General features: G+C 50.0%; 1 protein-coding gene across 1 annotated transcript; it reads left to right on the top strand.

The window, feature by feature from the left end:
• The first annotated feature begins 1,324 nt into the window (after positions 1 to 1,324).
• LOC140420050 (solute carrier family 22 member 3-like) lies at positions 1,325 to 9,554 on the top strand. The gene is made up of 4 exons (XM_072504067.1): positions 1,325 to 1,460; positions 3,192 to 3,304; positions 8,606 to 8,705; positions 8,807 to 9,554. Exons 1-4 carry the CDS (start codon positions 1,354 to 1,356, stop codon positions 8,865 to 8,867), a joined length of 381 nt encoding a protein of 126 aa, XP_072360168.1. The 5' UTR covers positions 1,325 to 1,353; the 3' UTR covers positions 8,868 to 9,554.
• Positions 9,555 to 21,196: the final 11,642 nt, after the last annotated feature.

Below are 21,196 nucleotides of genomic sequence, written 5' to 3'. Positions count from 1 at the left end.
CGTCATTCTCCGACCCCCCGCCGGGTCGGAGAATGGCCGTTGGCCGCCGTGAATCCCGCCCCCGCCCCCGCCGAAGTCTCCGCTCCCGGAGATTGGGCGGGGGCGGGAATCCAGCCGCGCCGGTTGGCGGGACCCCCCGCTGGATTCTCCGGCCCGGATGGGCCGAAGTCCCGCCCAGAAACTGCCTGTCCCGCCGACGTAAATCAAACCTGGTATTTACCGGCGGGACCAGGCAGCGTGGGCGGGCTCCGGGGTCCTGGGGGGGGGCGCGGGGCGATCTGACCCCGGGGGGTGCCCCCACGGTGGCCTGGCCCGCGATCGGGGCCCACCGATCCGCGGGCGGGCCTGTGCCGTGGGGGCACTCTTTCCCTTCCGCCTCCGCTACGGCCTCCACCATGGCGGAGGCGGAAGAGACTCTCCCCACTGCGCATGCGCGGGAAACTTTCGGCGGCCGCTGACGCTCCCGCGCATGCGCCGCATTTCCGCGCCAGCTGGCGGGGCAACAAACGCCATTTCCGCCAGCTGGCGGGGCGGAAATCCCTCCGGCGTCGGCCTAGCCCCTCAATGTTGGGGCTAGGCCGCCAAAGATGCGGAGACTTCCGCACCTTTTTGCCGGCGCGATGCCCGTCTGATTTGCGCCGGCTTTGGCGCCAGTCGGCGGGCATCCCGCCGTTGGGGGAGAATTTCGCCCCTCATGTGTGACCCGGGCTGGGTACAGCATCCCGAACTTCACCCCCTTCTTAAAGAGGGTCATTTTTGCCCGATTCAACCCAGCTCGCGCCTTGGCCAAATCCATTCCCAGGTCCTGATAAATGCGCAACTCACAGTTCTCCCACTTCCTACTCCATTCTTTCTTGGCCCACCGCAAAACGTGTTCCTTGTCCATGAAAAGGTGAAAACGTACCACCATGGCCCTCGGCGGTTCGTTCGCTCTGGGCTTCCTTACGAGGGCTCTATGCGCTCTGTCCAATTCCAGGGGCCGAGGGAATGCCCCAGCAATCCACCTACCCTGCACATCTTTGGGTTCTGGGGGTGAAACTCACGCAGACATGGAGAGAATGTGCAAACTCCACACGGACAGTGACCCAGGGCCGGGATTCGAACCCGAGTCCTCAGCACCGCAGTCCCAGTGCTAACCACTGCGCACATGCTGCCCTAGCCCCAGATATTTTGATGGTTGATTTGCCTTTTAGAAAATTATTATCTGCCCTGTTTGGGGGCATCTCCTTAAAGGTGTAACTTGATTTCATGGGTGTGATTAAGATTTGTACCAGATGTAACTGAGCATTCTCTTGTGTTAGTAACTCTGTATGTTCGGACCTTACATTAACTTTGTTTCCTCATCTCAAAGATATGCACTGGTTCAAAACTGCTGTTGCCTCCCTGGGTAGATGTGGAATAACTATGTCAATCAGTATACTTTTCCTTGTGACCAATGAGCTGCAACCCACATCAATAAGGTAACTAATTAAAACCTTTTCAATGATATTAAGTTGTATGAATAAAGGATGGATACACCGTGGCAGTGCGATGGTTAGCTCATAGCGACTCTGGGAACCCAGCACTGACATTGCCATTGACACAACTGATCATTTTTGTCACTTGGCCGTATTCAACTTGAGTATTTTTGAAAAAAGACACATGCTCTGAAAGCTTTTCATCTGGCACTCGTTAAGGGGGTAACAATTATATGGAATAGAAATGGGTGCTGATTGATTGTCAAGTCGACTTACATTTGTTGAGGCATTGCAGTGAAAAATTCACCAGGAAAATATTGTCCCCCGTGTTTTTTTTTAATTCAAAAAAGACACAATGCTTGGACCCGTTCCTTTTTCTTGCAGAGGACAGCTTCCTGCATGCGAATATATACGGCTTCAAGCAAGTATAAGTCAGCCACATTGTGGGTCCGTACTGGTTGTTAATACAACTCTTAGTACAATTCATTTGTCAACACAAATATGTTTTGGTTCCTCCAAAAGGAGACCTGCTATCAAAGCTTTTCTTCTCACAGTCATCAGGACAACTTGCAAGATAAAGGGAACAACAATTTATACCTGCATGAGAAGAGAGAATAAATTGGTTGGCTCTGATGGATGGAGGCATTGGAAAAGGCACAATGAGCTGGATTCTCCGGTCGCTGATGCCAGAATTGTGTTCGGCGACGGGCCGGAGAATCAAAGGTTCTGACAGAATCAGGGGCGGCACCGCTTCCGCGATGCCCCACCTCCTGAAAAGCGGCATACTGGAGTACGCCGCACGTTGTATCCACGGCCTCAGGCCATTGCCTGACCCCGACCGGCCGAGTTGGCAACGGCGTGGGACTCTCATGGTCTCACCCATCGTGAACTCAGGCTGACGGCTGCAGACTCAGTCCAGCATTGCCACAGTCAGGGGAGGGCCAATCCATGGGCAGAGGGGGGGAATTCATTTGGGGCCGGTGCTCTGTTGGAGGGGGGGGGGGGGGGGGGGGCGGGAGGAGCGGTCCGGGCACGCGAGCGGCCGAAGGGGGGTACTATTTTTGTGATCCGGTTCAGTGGGCTGAGTCCGCCATGAAGCATGGGGCAGCCGCTGCAGGCCACCACCGTGCACATGCACGGCCACGGACCCAGCAATGCTCCTGGCTGTATTGGCAGCTAGAGCTAGGAGCTCTACGCTGCTTGGCTGCTAGCCGCCCCCCCCCCCCCCCCCCCCCCCCCCGCCCCCGGAGCTGGGAAGCAGTGGCTGTTTTGCAACAGTTTTCCTGGCGCAAAACAGCACCGTTTGCACGCCGGCATGGGGACTTAGTCTTCCAAACAGAGAATCCAGCCCTATGTTCCTTCTGTTCATGCATTGCACCGTTTCCAACCAATCAAATGCTTGAGGGATAGCCAATCGGTGGTTCATTCCCCATGACAATGCCTTCAATAATCAGAGTTTGTCTGCCAGGTTTGAATATGAACAAAAGTTTGGCAGTTAACAGCTAAAATTTCTCTGCGGCATTGTCATGCCAACACCTCTATGAATCAGAGTCCACTGCCAAAAGATCTGCACTCTCTTCTCGTGCAGTATAAATTGTTGTCCACTTTACTGTTGGGTTATCTTGCAAGCTTTCTTGATCAGTGCAAGATGAAACGTTTTGATAGCGTGCCTCTTTTTTCAGCAATACCCACGTTCTGTACTACCAAATAACAATTTTTGTTTTAAAATAACAGGAACTTTGGTGTTTCTATATGTTCGTCCCTAAGTGCCATTGGTGGAATTGCCGCGCCGTTTGTGCTCTTCAAATTAGCAACCGTTTGGAGTGAACTTCCTCTGGTAATTTTTGGTAAGTGTTTCTAAATTTATTCTATGGTGGGACATGGGTGTTACTGGCAAGACCAGCATCTTTTGCCCATCTCTAATTGTCCTTGAACAGAGTGGCTTTTCCGACCATTTCAGAGCCAACCGCATCGCTGTGGCTTTGGAGTCGTGTAGGCCAGACCAGGTAAGGACGGCAGATTTCCCTCCCTCTGCGTCATTAGTGAATAAGGTGGGTTTTTATGACAATCAATGATAGCTTCATGGTCACCATTATTAGGACTGACTTTCAATTCTAAATTCCAGTGATAAAATCTGGAATTCCGCCAACTGTTGTGGTGTGATTTGAACCCATCATACCCCCAGAGAGCTAGCCTGGGCCTATGGATGACTAATCTTGCAGCACTGTCACTACATCAGCTCTTATAGGAGCACCTGAGTGAATAAATATATTTTATCCATTCTTTGGCATTATTGAGTTCATTTTTTCTGACAAACGATACTTAACTAAACAACATGGACGTAGTCTCAAAAACCTGTTGAGGCTATGCCAACTGAAAATTTCAAAAGTAAGATTGATCATTATTTGTTGGGAACTGGGGTTTATGTAACCAAGAAGTGCCAATGGAGTTAAGTTATAGGTCAGCAGTGATCAAATTGGATGGTGGAACAGACTTTAGGGGCTGAATGGCCTCCTCCTGTTCCTATGTAATTTGGGTAGGGGGCAGGAGGGCTGAAATTCCAATCTGAGCACATTATACACCCGCAGTGGATGGCTGTGCATCTACAGGAGCGTTTTACATTCTAGCGTTTAAAGCATACAGCACAGCCCAGTACCAAGGGTGAAATAATTATAATGATCAAGGAGAGGAAACTGAATATGGCCCATTTTCAGGGATTGCAATGCCTGACTACCCCGCACCAGTCTGGTTGAGGCAAGTAATATCAAACATTTTCCTTCTCCTCATTTCAATAATAACCAACGTGCTGTTGACTGGCTGCATGCTCAACAGCGGGGCAGAGCAGCATGTGCACCTGGCAAGATGCACAGCTAACCAGTTAACCTGAGCCTCTTAAAGGCAGTCTGTTTCTTCTTAAAGCGAAGCTACACTCATGCAATAGATGCTGCTGCTGACTGCCTGTCTGTGAAAGCTTGACTGGAAGGAAATGCACAGCAAGTGGGGCAAGAGGCAAGGAAGAGGCCTCCAAGGTTTTCTACGGCAGTGAATGGAGGTGGAGAGGAGGAGAGATGTCATGTTTCAGAAGGAGACCAGGAGTTCCTTGAGGTACACCATGAGCAGGTGGCCATGGAGTTTAGTACCCAGAGTCTGGTCCCTTGCATCTGGCTGCAGAGCTGGAAATATTGTACAGGGTGATCAAAATTGGTGAATGGATCATCAAAGGCCATATCTCGCCCAACCACACTGCCATCGTTCACCCCTCAGCAATCAGGATTACATTCAGATACTCTATTCCACCCTCATGCACTTGCTAATGTTGGCAGCCTCACAAACACCTCTCACAGTGCCCACGTATCTATAATAACTCAGCTATGGCAGTCACATCACAAAGACACATTGAACCACACTCACTGACATTCTTCTGTCTCTCCCTCTCGTAGGACAAGGTGGTAACTTATCACAGGGAGCAGCAGAGAACCTGCGGAGGAGAGACACAGCTGCATACCCCGAGCCCTCTGGAGGAGATGGTGCTCAGTATCAAGGGGGCAGCTACAACCAATATTGCATCCAGCATCACCAGGAGCATTCAGGATGAAGCTATCTTCCTGCCTCTGTTCCTTTTCAAATACCACCTCATCACCACCCTGCGCTCTGGCAGACGCTGTGACTGTGAACGTCTTGCTTTCCACCCCAGCCGTTTCCCTAGCCCCAACTCCCCACCCCCACCTGCATTTCTGTTTGCAGATTCTTACCTGGCCAGCTTCTTGCAGCCTCATCATGAACAGCAAGAGCACCCCCCCCCCCACCCCACACCCCCAACTCAGCCATTTGTTGGTTCAATCAGAATCAAGCTGCCTGGTTTATCTTTGCAAGCAATACTTGGCGGTTAACTGTCAGTCGCCACCAACTGGTGCATTCTCCAAGGCAACGCCTCAATCAATCAGAGTCCACTTGCCAACCAATCAGCACTCTGTTCTCATGCAGTATAATGTTGTTGTTTCCCCAACATTGGTATTCCTGTGATGGTCCTGATGAGAAAAGCTTCAACAAAATATATTTTTGTCAGCAATTCTCAACTACATAATGAGCATTCCATGTCAGGCATGCAGCCTGAGGGGTTCGACACAGTTTTCAGCCCCTCAATGTACTAAGGCTGAGAAACCTATTCCTTGGGAAGGAAAATCTAGGATGAGGAGTAAATCAGAGCCAGGCCATTCAGGTGGGAAGTTAGAAAGCCCTACTTTCCGCAAAGTGTGGTAGTAATGTGGAACTCTCTCCCACATAAAGCAGTAGATTCCAGTTCAATTAATAATTTAAAATCTGAAATCAATGAATGTATTGTTAGCTGAGGGAAAAAGGGACGAAGTGGATGAGTTAAGACACATGGGGCGAAATTCTCCTACCCGCCCCGCCACATTTCTGCCCCGACCGGCCGGCGGGAGTCTCCGTAACACCGGCCGGTCAATGGGGTTTCCCATTGTGGGGCAGCCCCACGCCGTCGGGAAACCCCCGGGCGCCGGCAAAACGGAGACTCCCGCCGGCGGAGAATGACGCCCAGGGAGACAAGGGGCTTGATTCTCCGCACCCCAATGCCGAAATCGCGGCCGGTGCTGGGGCGGAGAATCCAGTTTCCCGCGTGGAATCGGGACCGGCGACGGTTCCCCGATTCTCCGGACCCTGAAATGTGACGTACGCATGTGACCTACCTGCGGCCATTGCTGGAGGCCCGCCCCGCCATTCTCCGCCCCGACAGGCCGAAGTCCTGATGGCGTGGATCGAACATGGTCCTGCCAGTCAGGAAATGAGCATGGCGGCTGCGGCTGCCATGGTTGGGTGCGCGAACGATCGGGGGCACTATGTTTTAGGGTCCAGCTCCGCGGTCTGAGTCCGCCATGGAGCACGGCGCGACCTCTTAGCCGGAAATGCAGGGGCTCGTATTTGCAGCAGAAGCTGCTAGTTTCACACTGGTTCACTGCTCGTCCCCACAGGGCTAGGAATATGTGGCCCTTTCACGCCAGTTGTTCTGGTGTAAAAGTCCAGGGGCGAAATTCTCCCCAAACGGCGGGGGGTCGGAGAATGACGCCCCTGTTTTTACGATGACGTGGGGACATAGTCCCAAAAACAGAGAATCCAGCCCAAGGTTTCATCTAGCTGGGAGGGCTGAATTGTTTCCTTCTGACTAATGTTCCAGGCTTTCAGTAGCAGCTGTACCACATTCTCCCACTCCAGCCTGTGCACAAACTGCTGGGAATTTTACTTATTCTTCCATGGGGTGTGGGCATCAAAGGCAATTGTTGCTCATCACGAATTGCCCTTGAACTGAGTGAGGGCAGTAAGAAGTCAAAGGGCAGTTAGGACTCAGCCACATTGCTGTGGACCTAGAGTAATGCCTAGGCCAGGCCAGGTAAGGAAGGCAGATGTCCCTCCTTAAAGGGCATCAGTGAACCAGATGGGTTTTTATGACAATGGTTGATAGTTATCATGGTCTCTGGCTGAAAAACCTTAAAGATAGCTTTATATTCCAGAGTTATTAATTGAATTTAACTCCCACCAAGTTCTCTGGGTGGATTTGAACCCATGCCCTCAAAGCATTAGTCTGGGCCTACTAGATTACCACTACATTAACGGTACAGCAGAACTCCAAAAGTGTGTGCTTACTAGAATAAGCAAAAAAGGGCAGTGGTTAGCAATGCCGCCTCACGGTGCCGAGGTCCCAGGTTCGATCCCGGCTCTGGATCACTGTCCGTGCGGAGTTTGCACATTCTCCCCGTGTCTGCGTGGGTTTCGCCCCCAAAACCCAAAAGATGTGCAGCGTAGGTGGATTGGCCACGCGAGATTGCCCCTTAATTGGAAAAAATTAATTGGGTACTCTAAATTTATCCAAAAAGAAGAATAAGCAAAAATAAGGCACATATGTTCAGAAAAAAGCATTGAAATAAAAATAAATAGGCTGACTTGGTAAATCTGGGCTGGGATTCTCCCCTACCCGGCGGGGCGGGGGAATCCGGCATAATGGAGTGGCGGGAACACTCCGGCGTTGGGCCACCCCAAAGGTGCGGAATTCTCCGCACTTTTAGGGGCCAAGCCCTTACCTTGAGGGGCTAGGCCCGTGGCAGAGTGATTTCCGCCCCGCCGGCTGGCGGGAAAGGCCTTTGGCGCCACGCCAGCCGGCGCCGAAAGGACTTCGCCGGGCGACGCATGCGCGGGAGCGTCAGCGGCCGCTCACGGCATCCCCGCGCATGCGCAATGGAGGGGGGTCTTCCGCCTCCGCCATAGTGAAGACCATGGTGAAGGCGGAAGAAAAAGAGTGCCCCCATGGCACAGGCCCGCCCGCGGATCGGTGGGCCCCGATCGCGGGCCAGGCCACCGTGGGGGCACCCCCCGGGGCCAGATCGCCCTGCGCCCCCCCCCCAGGACCCCAGAGCCCACCCGCGCCGTCTGCTCCCACCGGTAACGTAGGTGGTTCAATCTATCGCGGGCCGGAGAATCGCCTGGGGGAGCCCGCCGACCGGCGCGATTCCCGCCCCCGCCGATTCTCTGGTAGTGGAGAATTCGGGACACGGCGAGATTCACGCCAGCCCCCGGCGATTCTCCGACCCGGCGGGGGGTCGGAGAATCGCGCCCCTGAAGTAAAAGTGGAAAATGGTGGAACGATACAACATGCCAGGTAACATCTGAAAATATGGGATAATTACCAGTGCTGTCTTTTGTACTTTGTAGTTGATGGTTAATGTGTCAGGCACCAACACAGAAGGATTCCACACAAACTGGGTGCTGCACATTTTTCTTTATCCATTCTTGAGATATGGGTGTTACTGGCAAGACCGGTATTTACTACCCGCCCCTAGTTTCCCTGAGCAGGTGGTGGAGAACCTATTTCTTGAACCGATGCCACTGTTTCGATACAACCCTTGAGCTTGCTGGGCCACTTCGGAGAGCCGTTCAAGGGTTTCTAATATGTTCTGCCGTGACTTGCAACACGTGCTTCATACAACCTACAGCAGCCAGGTTTAACCTACAGCAGCCAAGTTTAGGTTCGCATTTTCTCTACATTCAACTTGTCCACAAATGATGCAAATTTCATAACTTAGGCCTGAACCGTTGTGGGTTCAAACAATGGATTTTAATTGGTCTCCATTTTCCTCCAGGTGTCCTTTGTCTGGTAGCTGGTGGTTTGGTGCATCTTTTGCCTGAAACAAGGGGCACACGGTTACCTGAAACGGTCGACGATGTAGAAAATATTATACGGTAACTATGGATGGGGAAGCCTGAGTACTGGGAGGAGGTTGCTGTGCTTACTTTCAAACTGTGACTGATGGTTCACACTCAGTTCCACATTTTATCAACAGGCTTTATGAACATGACCAGGATGAATGCAAAGAGATGATCGACCTCCACATTTCCACTTAGGGAATGGGGAAAGACATATCGGAGGAAGGACAAGCTGGCCGAGTGGTTGAGTCCTAAATCAGGGCCTTAAAAAGGAAATCTTCCTGATCAATCATATTACAATCAATTATCGTCACTCTGCTGGTGGAGTTTTGTGCAAGGACAAAATTGAAGGAATAATGGGCATAATTCTCCACTTCTTTGTCTACCAAATGGAAACCCTGATGTGTATTATTCTCATAAGATTTTAAAAGAGACAATAATAAGATTTACAACAAATATGGAAAACTAAATGAATAGGTAAATCCCCAGCTGTAACACACCAATGAACACAAGGAGTTTAATTATCAATAGTCACAATTTCACAAGTATAAAAAGCGCCCAATGAAAAAAGAATGACTGTCGTGCATTTTGAAACAACAGTGCTTCCTGTATCCATAAAGAAAATAGCTGACAACAAAGATTCAATGCAAATGTCTCTCAAATCAAATAATATTAAAACGCCAATGAATCAGAACAGAAGGAAAAGATAAACATCTGAAGGCTTCAAAATGAAGAGAAAGCAAAACTAAGGGAAATATTTTGCACATGTTAAAATTAAATGTAGTCACTTTATTAATATTGAACGATTGTTTCTCCGATCTGTTTGAATTTTGCCACAGATGTCTGTGGAAATATGCACAGCAAAATAAATCAGAATACAATGGAGTGGCGCTTCCAAATTTTTCCCCCACTTGGGTAACAGTGTATTCTGGGCTGAATGGAACAAGTTGATGCAAACGATAGCAGAATTTAAAATGCACATTGCATCAATTTATGCCTTTTACACTACAGGGGCCGAATGCCCATTCACCGAAGCAGTCCCTTACCCAGAGGTGGGCCTGAAGCCAATACAACAATAAAACGAAAAGCATGAATCAGTCATTGAAGGATAGCTCATTTCTCGGGAAAAGCTTGTGAGGCAGTGGGAGAATGCCTTGTTCCAGTCACAAATCAATTGTGACGGAGTACACTGCAGGGGGGATTTTATATTTATGCTCCTGCGTTATGAGTTTGTACAGATACTTGGGACGAGATTCGTCATTGTGATTCTGCCCCGCTACCGCTGCTAGCGAGGACAGAGAAGTTGACGTGCCATTCACTGGAAGCCTGATTCTCTACTCCCACTCAAGAAGGCAGTTCGCAACCACCTTATCAAGGGTAACTAGGGATGGATGACAAATGCTGGCCTAACCAGTGACATCCATATCCAGTAAATGCATAAAAGAACAAGTAGAGACCAAACTTCAGGTAAGACTGGGGGAGTGATGGGACCGGGCTGACAGGCCTAACAGACTGGGAAGCAGGGGGTTTTGGGAGTTTGGGATTGAGAGGCTGAGGAGGAAGCATTAACTGGGATGTTGTAGTACCCTCAATAACGACACAAGAGTGTGGAATTGTAAATGAAGGCTTTAATAAGCAGAAAACTAGCCAGCCACAAAGACGTGTGCTTACTGAGTGCCGCCTACAGGGTGTCACCTTATATATGTCTCACTGGTGGGCGGAGCCGGAGGCGGAGTCCCCCAGGGTTCCAAACCCGGTCTTAAAGGGGCATCACCTACATGGTGTTAAGGGTACAGTAACCATTCATCACAGTATGACCTGGTATGCCTTTTATGAATACAGGGTACCCTCAAAGCAGGTTCCCATCCCCTTCCTACCTGATGCCAGCTCACCCAGTAAAGGCTGCCGGGCTGTCCATCTTGCCCAGGCCTCCCCGTGCTTTAGGTAAAATAGCTGGCAGGGGTACGATGAGATGGTTAAGTTGCCATTAAAAGGTCCAAGGGCAGGTGGGCAGGAAGAAAAGAGAAATAGTATATTATTTAAATGCAGAGAGACTGCAGATTAACATAGAACATAGAACATAGAAAATACAGCACAGAACAGGCCCTTCGGCCCACGATGTTGTGCCGAACCTTTGTCCTAGATTAATCATAGATTATCATTGAATTTACAGTGCAGAAGGAGGCCATTCGGCCCTTTGAGTCTGCACCAGCTCTTGGAAAGAGCACCCTACCCAAACTCAACACCTCCACCCAACACCAAGGGCAATTTGGACATTAAGGGCAATTTATCATTGGCCAATTCACCTAACCCGCACATCTTTGGACTGTGGGAGGAAACCGGAGCACCCGGAGGAAACCCACGCAGACACGGGGAGGACGTGCAGACTCCGCACAGACAATGACCCAAGCCGGAATCGAACCTGGGACCATGGATCTGTGAAGCAATTGTGCTATCCACAATGCTACCGTGCTGCCCTTAAGAACAAATAAATCTACACTATATCATTTTCCCGTAATCCATGTACCTATCCAACAACTGCTTGAAGGTCCCTAATGTTTCCGACTCAACTACTTCCACAGGCAGTGCATTCCATGCCCCCACTACTCTCTGGATAAAGAACCTACCTCTGATATCCCTCCTATATCTTCCACCTTTCACCTTAAATTTATGTCCCCTTGTAATGGTGTGTTCCACCTGGGGAAAAGTCTCTGACTGTCTACTCTATCTATTCCCCTGATCATCTTATAAACCTCTATCAAGTCGCCCCTCATCCTTCTCCGCTCTAATGAGAAAAGGCCTAGCACCCTCAACCTTTCCTCGTAAGACCTACTCTCCATTCCAGGCAACATCCTGGTAAATCTTCTTTGCACCTTTTCCAGATTGCTGAGATACTGAGAGATCGGGTTTTCTTGTGCACGAATCACCTCGGCTCCGATTCAAATATAACTGTCAAAGTGACATGAAAGCCCTCAACATCAATTACAAGAGTGTAACTTTAGCAAAATATAGATGCAAATAGTGGCGTTAGCTGTAGACTGGGGTTTGTCACCATGATGACACGTGGTTTCAGAAGCTCCAAAGCAGGGCATCAGCAGAGTTCATTCCACACCACACACAGACAAGGGACACCATCATCGGTGATACTTGTAGCAGACTGCCTTTCAGAATCACCCTGTGCAGCCATCAGAGGTACAGCAGGCCAGCTCAATCTTATCAAAATTCCTAACATCTATCACAGAAAGATCGATGTAAATGAATTTTACACCCATTGTACAAAGTAAGGGCCCTTCCTGGTGATTCTCTTATTTCCCGTTTCTTTATTTTTTGCCATTATTATTTTTGATCCATGGATGCTTAATGGAAATGATTCTTTCGGTTAAGCAGCAGAGAGAATGAGGAATTCAAGAAGTTGCAATATAGGATATGGTGCTGCTGGCTTTGCACAGCAGAATGCAGATGTTGTGCTACTTGAGAGATGGGGTGGGGCTCGGTTTGATTGGTTGGCTGGTGGCCAATGAATTGGACAAAAGGCTGTATTCTGCCCAGTAACTGTGGTGATTGGATCCTGCCTGAGTGGAATGATTTCCAGAGACACCTAAGGAAAGCAGAGTTGAGAACTGGACATGCAGAAACAAGGAAGTGCTCGCCCTCTCTTTCTCCAGAAAGGCTGTGAGTTGATGGGCTGGATTTACTGCCGGCGGGATTCTCTACTGCGCCGGCAATGCATTCACACCTGCCAGTTTCCCAGCGCCGCGGAGTGACCACAATAGGAAAACCCATTGGCAGGTGGCAGGACAGAGAATCCCGCTGCCGGTAAGGGCACGTCGCCCAGGACAATGGGACTGGCGGTCCGAAGAATCCCACCCAATGTATTTCTGAACCTACAGAGAACCTGAATGAATGAATCTACAGCAAAACCATTACAGGCTGAAAACAGAGATCAGGGGCGAAATTCTCCGGAAACGGCGCGATGTCCGCCGACTGGCGCCCAAAACGGAGCCAATCAGACGGGCATCGCGCCGCCCCAAAGGTGCGGAATGCTCCGCATCTTTGGGGGCCGAGCCCCAACATTGAGGGGCTAGGCTGGCGCCGGAGGAATTTCCGCCCCGCCAGCTGGCGGAAAAGGCCTTTGTTGCCCCGCCAGCTGGCGCGGAAATGACATCTCGGGGCGGCGCATGCGCGGGAGCGTCAGCGGCCGCTGACAGTTTCCCACGCATGCGCAGTGGGGGGAGTCTCTTCCGCCTCCGCCATGGTGGAGACCGTGGCGGAGGCGGAAGGAAAAGAGTGCCCCCACGGCACAGGTCCGCCCGCGGATCGGTGGGCCCCGATCGCGGGCCAGGCCACCGTGGGGGCACCCCCCGGGGCCAGATCGCCCCCCCCCCCAGGACCCCAGAGCCCGCCCGCGCCGCCTTGTCCCGCCGGTAAGGTAGGTGGTTCAATAACGCCGGCGGGACAGGCAATTTATCGGCGGGACTTCGGCCCATCCGGGCCGGAGAATCGAGCGGGGGGGCCCGCCAACCGGCGCGGCACGATTCCCGCCCCCGCCGAATCTCCGGTGCCGGAGACTTCGGCAACCGGCGGGGGCGGGATTCATGCCAGCCCCCGGCGATTCTCCGACCCGGCGGGGGGTCGGAGAATCTCGCCCCAGGATCTGAAAGCTTATTTTGGAGGAAAGTCAGCTTAAAGACAACCATCTGAAACAAAGACTATTTTTCCTTTTACATATTATTTTTCCCATCTCCTCCCTCTGTGTCTGTCTACCTTATGTGTGATGTGGAGATGCCGGCGTTGGACTGGGGTGAGCACAGTACGAAGTTTTACAACACCAGGTTAAAGTCCAACAGGTTTGTTTCGATGTCACTAGCTTTCGGAGCGCTGCTCCTTCCTCAGGTGAATCTGAGGAAGGAGCAGCGCTCTGAAAGCTAGTGACATCAAAACAAACCTGTTGGACTTTAACCTGGTGTTGTAAGACTTCGTACTGTACCTTATGTGTGTGTGTAGAGGATTGGGGGGGGGGGCAAGTTAAAGTGAGGGATTAGGAATTAGATAATAGTTAACCAGTTCTGTTTGCTGGATATTTCTCTGTAGTTCTGGTCATAATACCTGGTCAAGGACTCCAGGTATTTTTCTAAGAATTATTGGGTCAATTAAATCATGTTGCATTCCGGGTCAAAGAGGAGCAGGAATTGACCATGCCCTATTCCAGGATGTCATAACAACATGAATCTCAAAAAGTCAGCATGCAAGTACAGCAAGTAATTCGGAAGGCAAATGGAGTGTTAAACATTACTGTAAGGGGGATGGAATATAAAATTCAGGACTCTTGCTGCAACTGTAAGGACATTGCTGAGACCACACCTGGAGAATGGTGTATGTTTTTAATTTCCTTACTTAAGAGGGGGGCATGCTTGCGTTGGAAGCAGTTCAGAGAAGGTTCAGTCAGCTGGTTCTTGGGCTGAAGGAGTGCCTAATGAGGAAAGATTGAGCAGGTTAAGCCTGCACTCACTTGTCTTTAGACGAATGAAAAGTGATCTTATTGAATGGAAAAGTCTGAGGGGGCTAACAGAGTAGATGCTGAGAGGATCTTCCCCCTTATAGGAGAATCTGGAACCAGGGGCCAGTTTAAAAAAGGGGGTCTCCCATTTAAGACAGAGATGAGGATGAATTTCCTCTTTTAGTGGTCTGTTAATCTGTGGATTCTCTACTGCAGAGAGCAGTGAAGTCTGGGTCAGTGACTATGTTCAAGACAGAGTTAGACATATTTTTGATCTGTAAGGGACTCAAGGGTTTTGGGGGGCAGACAGGAAATTTGAGTTAATTACACAATCAGATCAGTCTTGATCTTATTGAATGGTAGAACAGGTCGTATGATGATGATCTTATGACAAATCAAACAGACAAACGTTGTCTGGGGGGTGAGTTAATGGAATGCATTGGAGACAGTTTCCTAGAACAACAACCAAAGGAAAAGGCTAATTTACATTTGGTCTTGTATAATGAGATGGATTAATGAAAAATCTCATAGTAAGGTATCCTCCTAGAAAGAGTGATCATAATATAACAAAACTTTTACATCACTTTTTAAACCTGTGATGTTTACCACTCAAAAGAACAAAGGTAACGGATGAATGAGAACACCACCACCCTGCAAGTTCCCCTGCAAGTCATCCGCCATCCTACTTGGAATTCTAGTGCCGTTCTTTCATGGTCACTAGATCAAAATCCTGGAACTCTCACCCCAGCAGTGCGCCTACATCACACAGACTGTGGCAGTTGAAGGAAGCAGCTCATGACTACCTTCTCAAAGTCGGAGGTATGGGTAAGCAACATGGCGGGGTTTCTCAGGTTGGAGAAAATCAAATTTGCCTTAAGGGGTTCATTACAGGGGTTCGCTTGGAGGTGGCAGCCCTTCATCAACTTCTTTAAGGAAAATTAGTTTGTCAGCAAGGGGGGGAATGGGGGGATGGGGGAGAAAAGGGGGAGGCATAGCAGTGACGAATAAAGGTAGAAAAACCAATGAAGGGAGGACCGTGAGACGGAGTGTTTATGTGGATCATGTTGGTTGGGGTCTGTGTTTGGGGGGGCATGGCTTTGTCATTGTGGTTTTTTTGTCTTTGTTGGATTTTTCTGTTTAAAAGTGTTAAAATTATAAATGCCTTCATAAAATAGTTTCTTAAAAAAAAATCAGTACTTAATCCAGTGTGGTCTTTACATTTCAAAAGTAAGCATTCTTTGCCACACCTGCATTTTGTGCCCGGCGGGGGGCTCGCACTCGTTGGGCTGAGAAGTGGACGTGAAATGAGCTTGCGGCCACAATCGGCCGCAGAACGCGATTTGGCACGGGCTGGCCAATGAACAGGCAGCGACCGTGAAACACGTGCTGAGAAGGGCCCAGCGCACTGGGGAGGGCACGGGCGCTGCCGGCTCGGCTCTCAGAGCGGACGCCTGTTGCCGAGCTGTCTCAGGGAGCCGGCTCCCGTTCCAGAGCTGTCTCAGGGAGCCTGCTCCCTCAGAGCGGACACCTAGGGCAGCACAGTGGTTCGCACAGTTGCTTCACAGCTCCAGGGTCCCAGGTTCGATTCCCGGCTTGGGTCACTGTATGGAATTTGTACGTTCTCCCCGTGCCTGCGTGGGTTTCCCCCCACAGTCCAAAGATGTGCAAGTTAGATGGATTGGCCACGATAAATTGCCCTTAGTGTCCAAAAAGGTTGGGTGGGGTTACTGAGATAGGGTGGCCTTAAGTGGGATGTTCTTTCCAAGGGCCAGTGCAGACTTGATGGGCCGAATGGCCTCCTCCTGCACTGTAATTTCTATGATTCTATGTTCCCGTGCTGCCTCAGGGAGCCGGCTCCCTCAGAGCGGACGCCTGTTCCCGAGCTGTCTCAGGGAGCTGAAGACCTCTACCAATTAGAAGAGATGAAAACATCACTGCAAGCTGAGTCAATGCAGCACCGTCCACCACCCGGCAGCAGCATTCCATCCCCAGACAATTAAAAAAAAAACTTAAATTGCATCCCAGACATTTCATCTCGCCCTGGATCAGCCGATTGACCCGCCCGTCAACCGTAAAAGTGGTCAAATCAATTTTATTTGACTCCTCAATGGGCTCAGTTGCCTGCGGATCTGGATGCACACCCGACCTCTTCTCCCGCAGTTTTGGCGCGCTGACGGCTCGAGCGTGAGGCCCCTGAAACCCTGTAAAATCCTGGCCCCATGACAAGCACATTTGATTCTTTGCAATTGCCCGATATGTTTTATTAATGATTTTCGTTTAAGAAGGAGATGCATTCCACAGGTGAGTGTGAAACTCAACTCAATCCTATTTAAATCTGCCTACTTTTTATTGCACGTTTCTTTTTGCCAATTGAAATTTGAAATAAAAAAAATAACTGAATGCTGGCAATCACCCAAATCCGAAAACAAAATACAGGAAGTGCTAGAAATATTCAGCAGGTCAGACTGGAAAGACGGTTCTGGTGGGAGACTGAGAGCCCACTCTTCAGGGGCAATGGGCAACAATCATGGGGCAATTTCTCAATACCCAAGTGCCCCCCCCCCCTCCCCATTGAGCAGAAACACTTTCAGGTTGATGGTGAACAAACCTACTGCAAGAGGCCCAATCTTTAAAAGGTAAATATGATAGCATTTAAAATTAGATGCAGGAATTTTATTGCATACGCAGAAGTCAAACAATGCCATTCTTACTGGCATAAAAGGATGTCACCCTCACCTCCATAAAGTGCATGATAGAGAAGTTATGTATTTGTTGATAAGATCTCAACAGTTTTCAGGACAAATAACAGAAGACTTTGCGTGGGAAAGTGTTTATTTTTAACTTTGTAAATTCTGATCAAAGTGCCAATACTTCATGAACAATCAACATTGCATGAGAGTGGCAAATATCACGATTAGAACCCCATGTGAAAGTTTAGAATATAACATTTTTTCACACATGGATAGAGATTACAGCTGCTGAAGATATGTGGCCTTCAGCTCTGGAGATTCGCAGCCATTGGAGATGACTTCAATTTTCCGAAGCCAGGGACGACAGAACAGAACAAGTTTACAAATCTGAAATTAAAGAAGAACATTTTTGAAACCTTTCAAATATGAAATTTATCAGAGAATTGTTGGTGATAGCATTGCTAATATTCCCATTTGGCATTAACAATTAAAGCTCCTCAGTCACCAACATTCCAGTATTACTCCAGAAGGACAAATTAGACCATATAATTTTCTTTTTGGTAATTTATCCTCTTATAAACGTGAGGGTTGTCACAATTGGGCACTGCAACTTCTTACCCATTTCTCCCCCCCCCCCAAACACTCGCTGGACAGTTACTGTATGAACGGACACCGTTAAGCTCCCTCCCAAACCCACCATTGTGCCTTTCTTGGGAAGTGTTGCAGCAATGACCATTTTAAAAATTGGAATCTGGATCAGCCCTTGGTGCCACTCAATCTCCTAGATTTTCTGGCCCTTCTAGCTGGTGGGATCTTCTGGTCTCACTGAAGGAGAACCCCCATGGTGGCTTTTCTGGCGATGGGACAGACGGGACATGCAAAACATCATGGGCAGGATTCTGCTTCGCCGTGCAGTGCACTCATGCCCACGGATTTCCAGACGGCGTGGGGGTGGCCACAATGGGAAACCCCATTGGCCGATTGCCGGGATGCAGGGATTGGCGTAGGGTATTGAGATGGATAGAAAACAAGTTGGCAGACAGGAAACAAAGAGTAGGAATCAATGTGCCTTTTTCAAAATAGCAGGCAGTGATTAGTGGGGTACCATAGGCATCAGTGCTAGGACCCCAACTATTCACAATATAAATGATTTAGATGAGGGAACAAAATGTAATATCTCCAAATTTGCGGATAGATATAAAGCTGGGTGAGCTGTGACGAGGATGCAAAGGTCCTTTAAATGTGATTTGGACAAGTTGAGTGAGTGGGCAAATGCATGGCAGATGCAGTAAAATGTGGATAAATGCGAGGTTATCTACTTTGGTAACAAAAACAGAAAGGCAGATTAGGAGCCGAGCTAAATTGTAAAGAATCCTCGTGTGATTGAGGTGGTCGGAGTTGGCTGGGGTGGAAAGATGTTCTTGTTATAGTGGGAGTGCAGAGAAGGTTTACCAAACTGATTCCTGTATTGGCAGGACTAATGGGTAAGGAGAGATTGAGTCGGTTAGGATTATATTCGCTGGAGTTTAGAATAATGCGGGGGGATCTCATCAAAACATGTGCATTTGTAGCAGGATTAGACAGGACAGATGCAGGAGGGATGTTCCTGATGGCAGGGGAATCCAGAACCTGGATAAGGATACTGGATCACTTAGGACTAGATGAGGAGAAATTTCTTCACCCAGGGAGTGGTAAGCCTGTGGAATTCGCTACCACAGGAAGCAGTTGAGGCCAAAATATTGGGCGCTTTCTAACGGAAAAGTTTCTAAGTGTCATTTGTGGCGGGTTTTGCTGGGAGTTTCTCCCCAGCTCTGCAAGTGAGTTCCCCACTGCTATCTAACCATATTTAGTCACTTTTTGGGACCCTGGCAAGTTTCTCACCAGTCAAGCCTTCGCTTAGAATTATTTTAATTACTGGGGAGCTGAAGTCACTGGCCAGACCGGCTTCTCAGTGATCAGGCCACCATTTTGAAAGGGTGCCCCGATCTGTAAGTGGGCGTGTGGGTCACACCGTCACCCCCACCCACGGACAACGTCACCCCCATACAAATGAGCACTACCCCACACCTCCCCCAAGTGATGACACCCCGCTTTTGGGGTCGCTGATGGCCCCTCCCTTTTCAGGCCTTCCCATGCCCTCTTTCGGGCCTTCCCTCTTTCCAGGACCCTACTCCTTCACCTCCCAACCATCTGGAGGCCCTTTCATACCACCCTTCACCCCCCACCCACACCCTTCATACATTACCCTACCCCTCCTTCCTTGGGCATGGTTCCCCCAGAGTCACCCAGGCACCATGGCACTGCCGTTCTGGCGGTGCTCCATCCGGCTTTGCACGCCACTTGGGCATATTGACAGTCCCACAGTGGCACTGCCAAGGCGATGGTCTAGCTGTGCCAAGGTGCCCACATTAAAGGGGGAGCATGGGGCCACCCTGCCCTGTCCCCGACCACCCAGTGGCCTCCAATGGCCCAGGAGACTCCACCAGGTGCCACTCTGCCTGGTCTACATTTGTGTGGACCAGTACAGAATGGTGTTTGGCTAGGGTCTTCCTGGGGAGGCCAGTAGATGCCGGGTGAGCATGCCTAAGCAGGTTTTAAACCTACTTAGGCATACAAGGCTTGGTCCCACACATTGTGGGTGGGATACTGATTGTGACGCCTTGCAAGGCTTGGGTAGATATCACGAGGCATACTGGCTGTCGGAAGGTCTTTCCTGGCATCTATCTGCCGTGTTGCACTCTTGTTCTGGTGCAACATGGCCGGTAGATCACATCCTGTATGTTTTCAAGGAGTTAGACATAGCTCTTGTGGGCTATGTCTAACTCCAACTGAACCAACTGAGTCCGGTCACAATACTTTAGTCTCTGTAGGGGGACAAGGCAGGGCTGCCCGCTCTCCCTATTACTGTTTGCCCTGGCCATAGAGCCCTTAGCAATAGCCCTTAGATCATCGAATGCCTTGGAGTGGGGTGGAGCGCAAGGTGTCTCTCTATGCGGACGACTTGCTGTTCTATGTCACAGACCCGGTGGGGGGAGTGGCCAAAATCATGGAGATATGAGGAGAATTTGGGCGATTTTCAGGTTACAAGTTAAATATGGGAAAGAGCGAGATGTTCGTGATCCAGGCACGGGAGCAGGGAAGAAGCCTGAAGGAGTTATCTTTTAAAGTGGCTGAGAGGAGTTTTAGATATCTGGGGATTCAAGTGGCTAAAGATTGGGGCCAGCTTCATAAGTTAAATCTGGGGAAAGCGGTGGATCAAATGAAAAGGGACTTCCGCAGGCGGGAAATGCTCCCGCTTACGCTGGCGGGGAGGGTCCAGACGGTGAAGATGACGGTCCTTCCGAGACTGACCTTCTTTTTTCAATGTCTTCGGATTTTTGTCCCAAGGCTTTTTTCAGGAAAATGAACGCAGCGATATCGGGTTTTGTGTGGGCAGGTAAAACCCCGAGAGTAAAGAAGGCACTCCTGGAACGGGGTCGCGGACAGGGAGCTTGACCCTCCCGAGCTTTATTAACTATTACTGGGAGGCCAACATATCGATGGTCAGGAAGTGGGTAATGGGGGAGGGGTTGGTTTGGGAGCGAGTGGAAACGGCGTCCTGCAAGGGTACGAGTTTGGAGGCTTTACTAACGGAATCTCTGCCGTTTTCGCCAGCTCGGTACTCTACAGGCCCTGCAGTGGTGGCAGCCCTGGGGTGTGGGGGCAATGGAGGCAGCACATGAGATTGGACGTGGCGTCAGTGTGGTCACTGATTTGTGACAACCACCGGTTTTCCCCGGGGGGCTGGATGGGGGCTTTAAGAGATGGCAGCGGGCAGGGATTGAGATATTTGGGGATCTCTTCATTCGGGAGGGTTTCCCGAGCCTGAAGGCATTAGAGGAGGAGTTTCTGTTGCCGGGTGGGAACGGGTTTCGGTACCTTCAGGTACGGGGCTTTGTACGTAGGCAGGTTCCAAGCTTTCCTCACCTCCCCCTGAGGGGACTTCAGGACAAGGTGATGTCAAAAACAGGGGTTGGAGAGGGGAGGGTTTCGGAGCTGTACAAGGAGTTGATGGAGTGGGAAGGGGCCCCTATCAAGGAGGTGAAGAGGAGGTGGGAAGAGGAGCTGGAAATTGAACTGAGGGAAAAAGCCTTGAAGAGAGTCAATTCATTCTCGTTGTGTGCCAGACTTAGCTTCATCCAGTTCAAGGTGGTCCACAGGGCCCACATGACGGCAGCCCAGGTGAGCAGGTTCTTTGAGGAGGTGGAGGACAGATGTGGGCAGTGTGGGGGTAGCCCGGCGAACCATGTATATATTTTCTGGGCGTGTCCAAAGTTGAGGGGATTCTGGCAGGGATTCGT

The sequence above is a fragment of the Scyliorhinus torazame genome, chromosome 1, assembly GCF_047496885.1.
Source record: "Scyliorhinus torazame isolate Kashiwa2021f chromosome 1, sScyTor2.1, whole genome shotgun sequence".
NCBI classification, from domain to species: Eukaryota; Metazoa; Chordata; class Chondrichthyes; order Carcharhiniformes; family Scyliorhinidae; genus Scyliorhinus; species Scyliorhinus torazame.
Note: the sequence above shows the minus strand (reverse complement) of the source record. Positions and strands in the feature narration are given on the sequence as shown.

What these genes read in the sequence shown, in the direction of transcription:
- LOC140420050 (XM_072504067.1), top strand. Translation starts at nt 1,354, where the DNA reads ATGCACTGGTTCAAAACTGCTGTTGCCTCCCTGGGTAGATGTGGAATA. An exon ending in CTGCAACCCACATCAATAAG is followed by an intron (nt 1,461 to 3,191) that starts GTAACTAATTAA and finishes TTAAAATAACAG; the next exon opens with GAACTTTGGTGTTTCTATAT. An exon ending in ACTTCCTCTGGTAATTTTTG is followed by an intron (nt 3,305 to 8,605) that starts GTAAGTGTTTCT and finishes ATTTTCCTCCAG; the next exon opens with GTGTCCTTTGTCTGGTAGCT.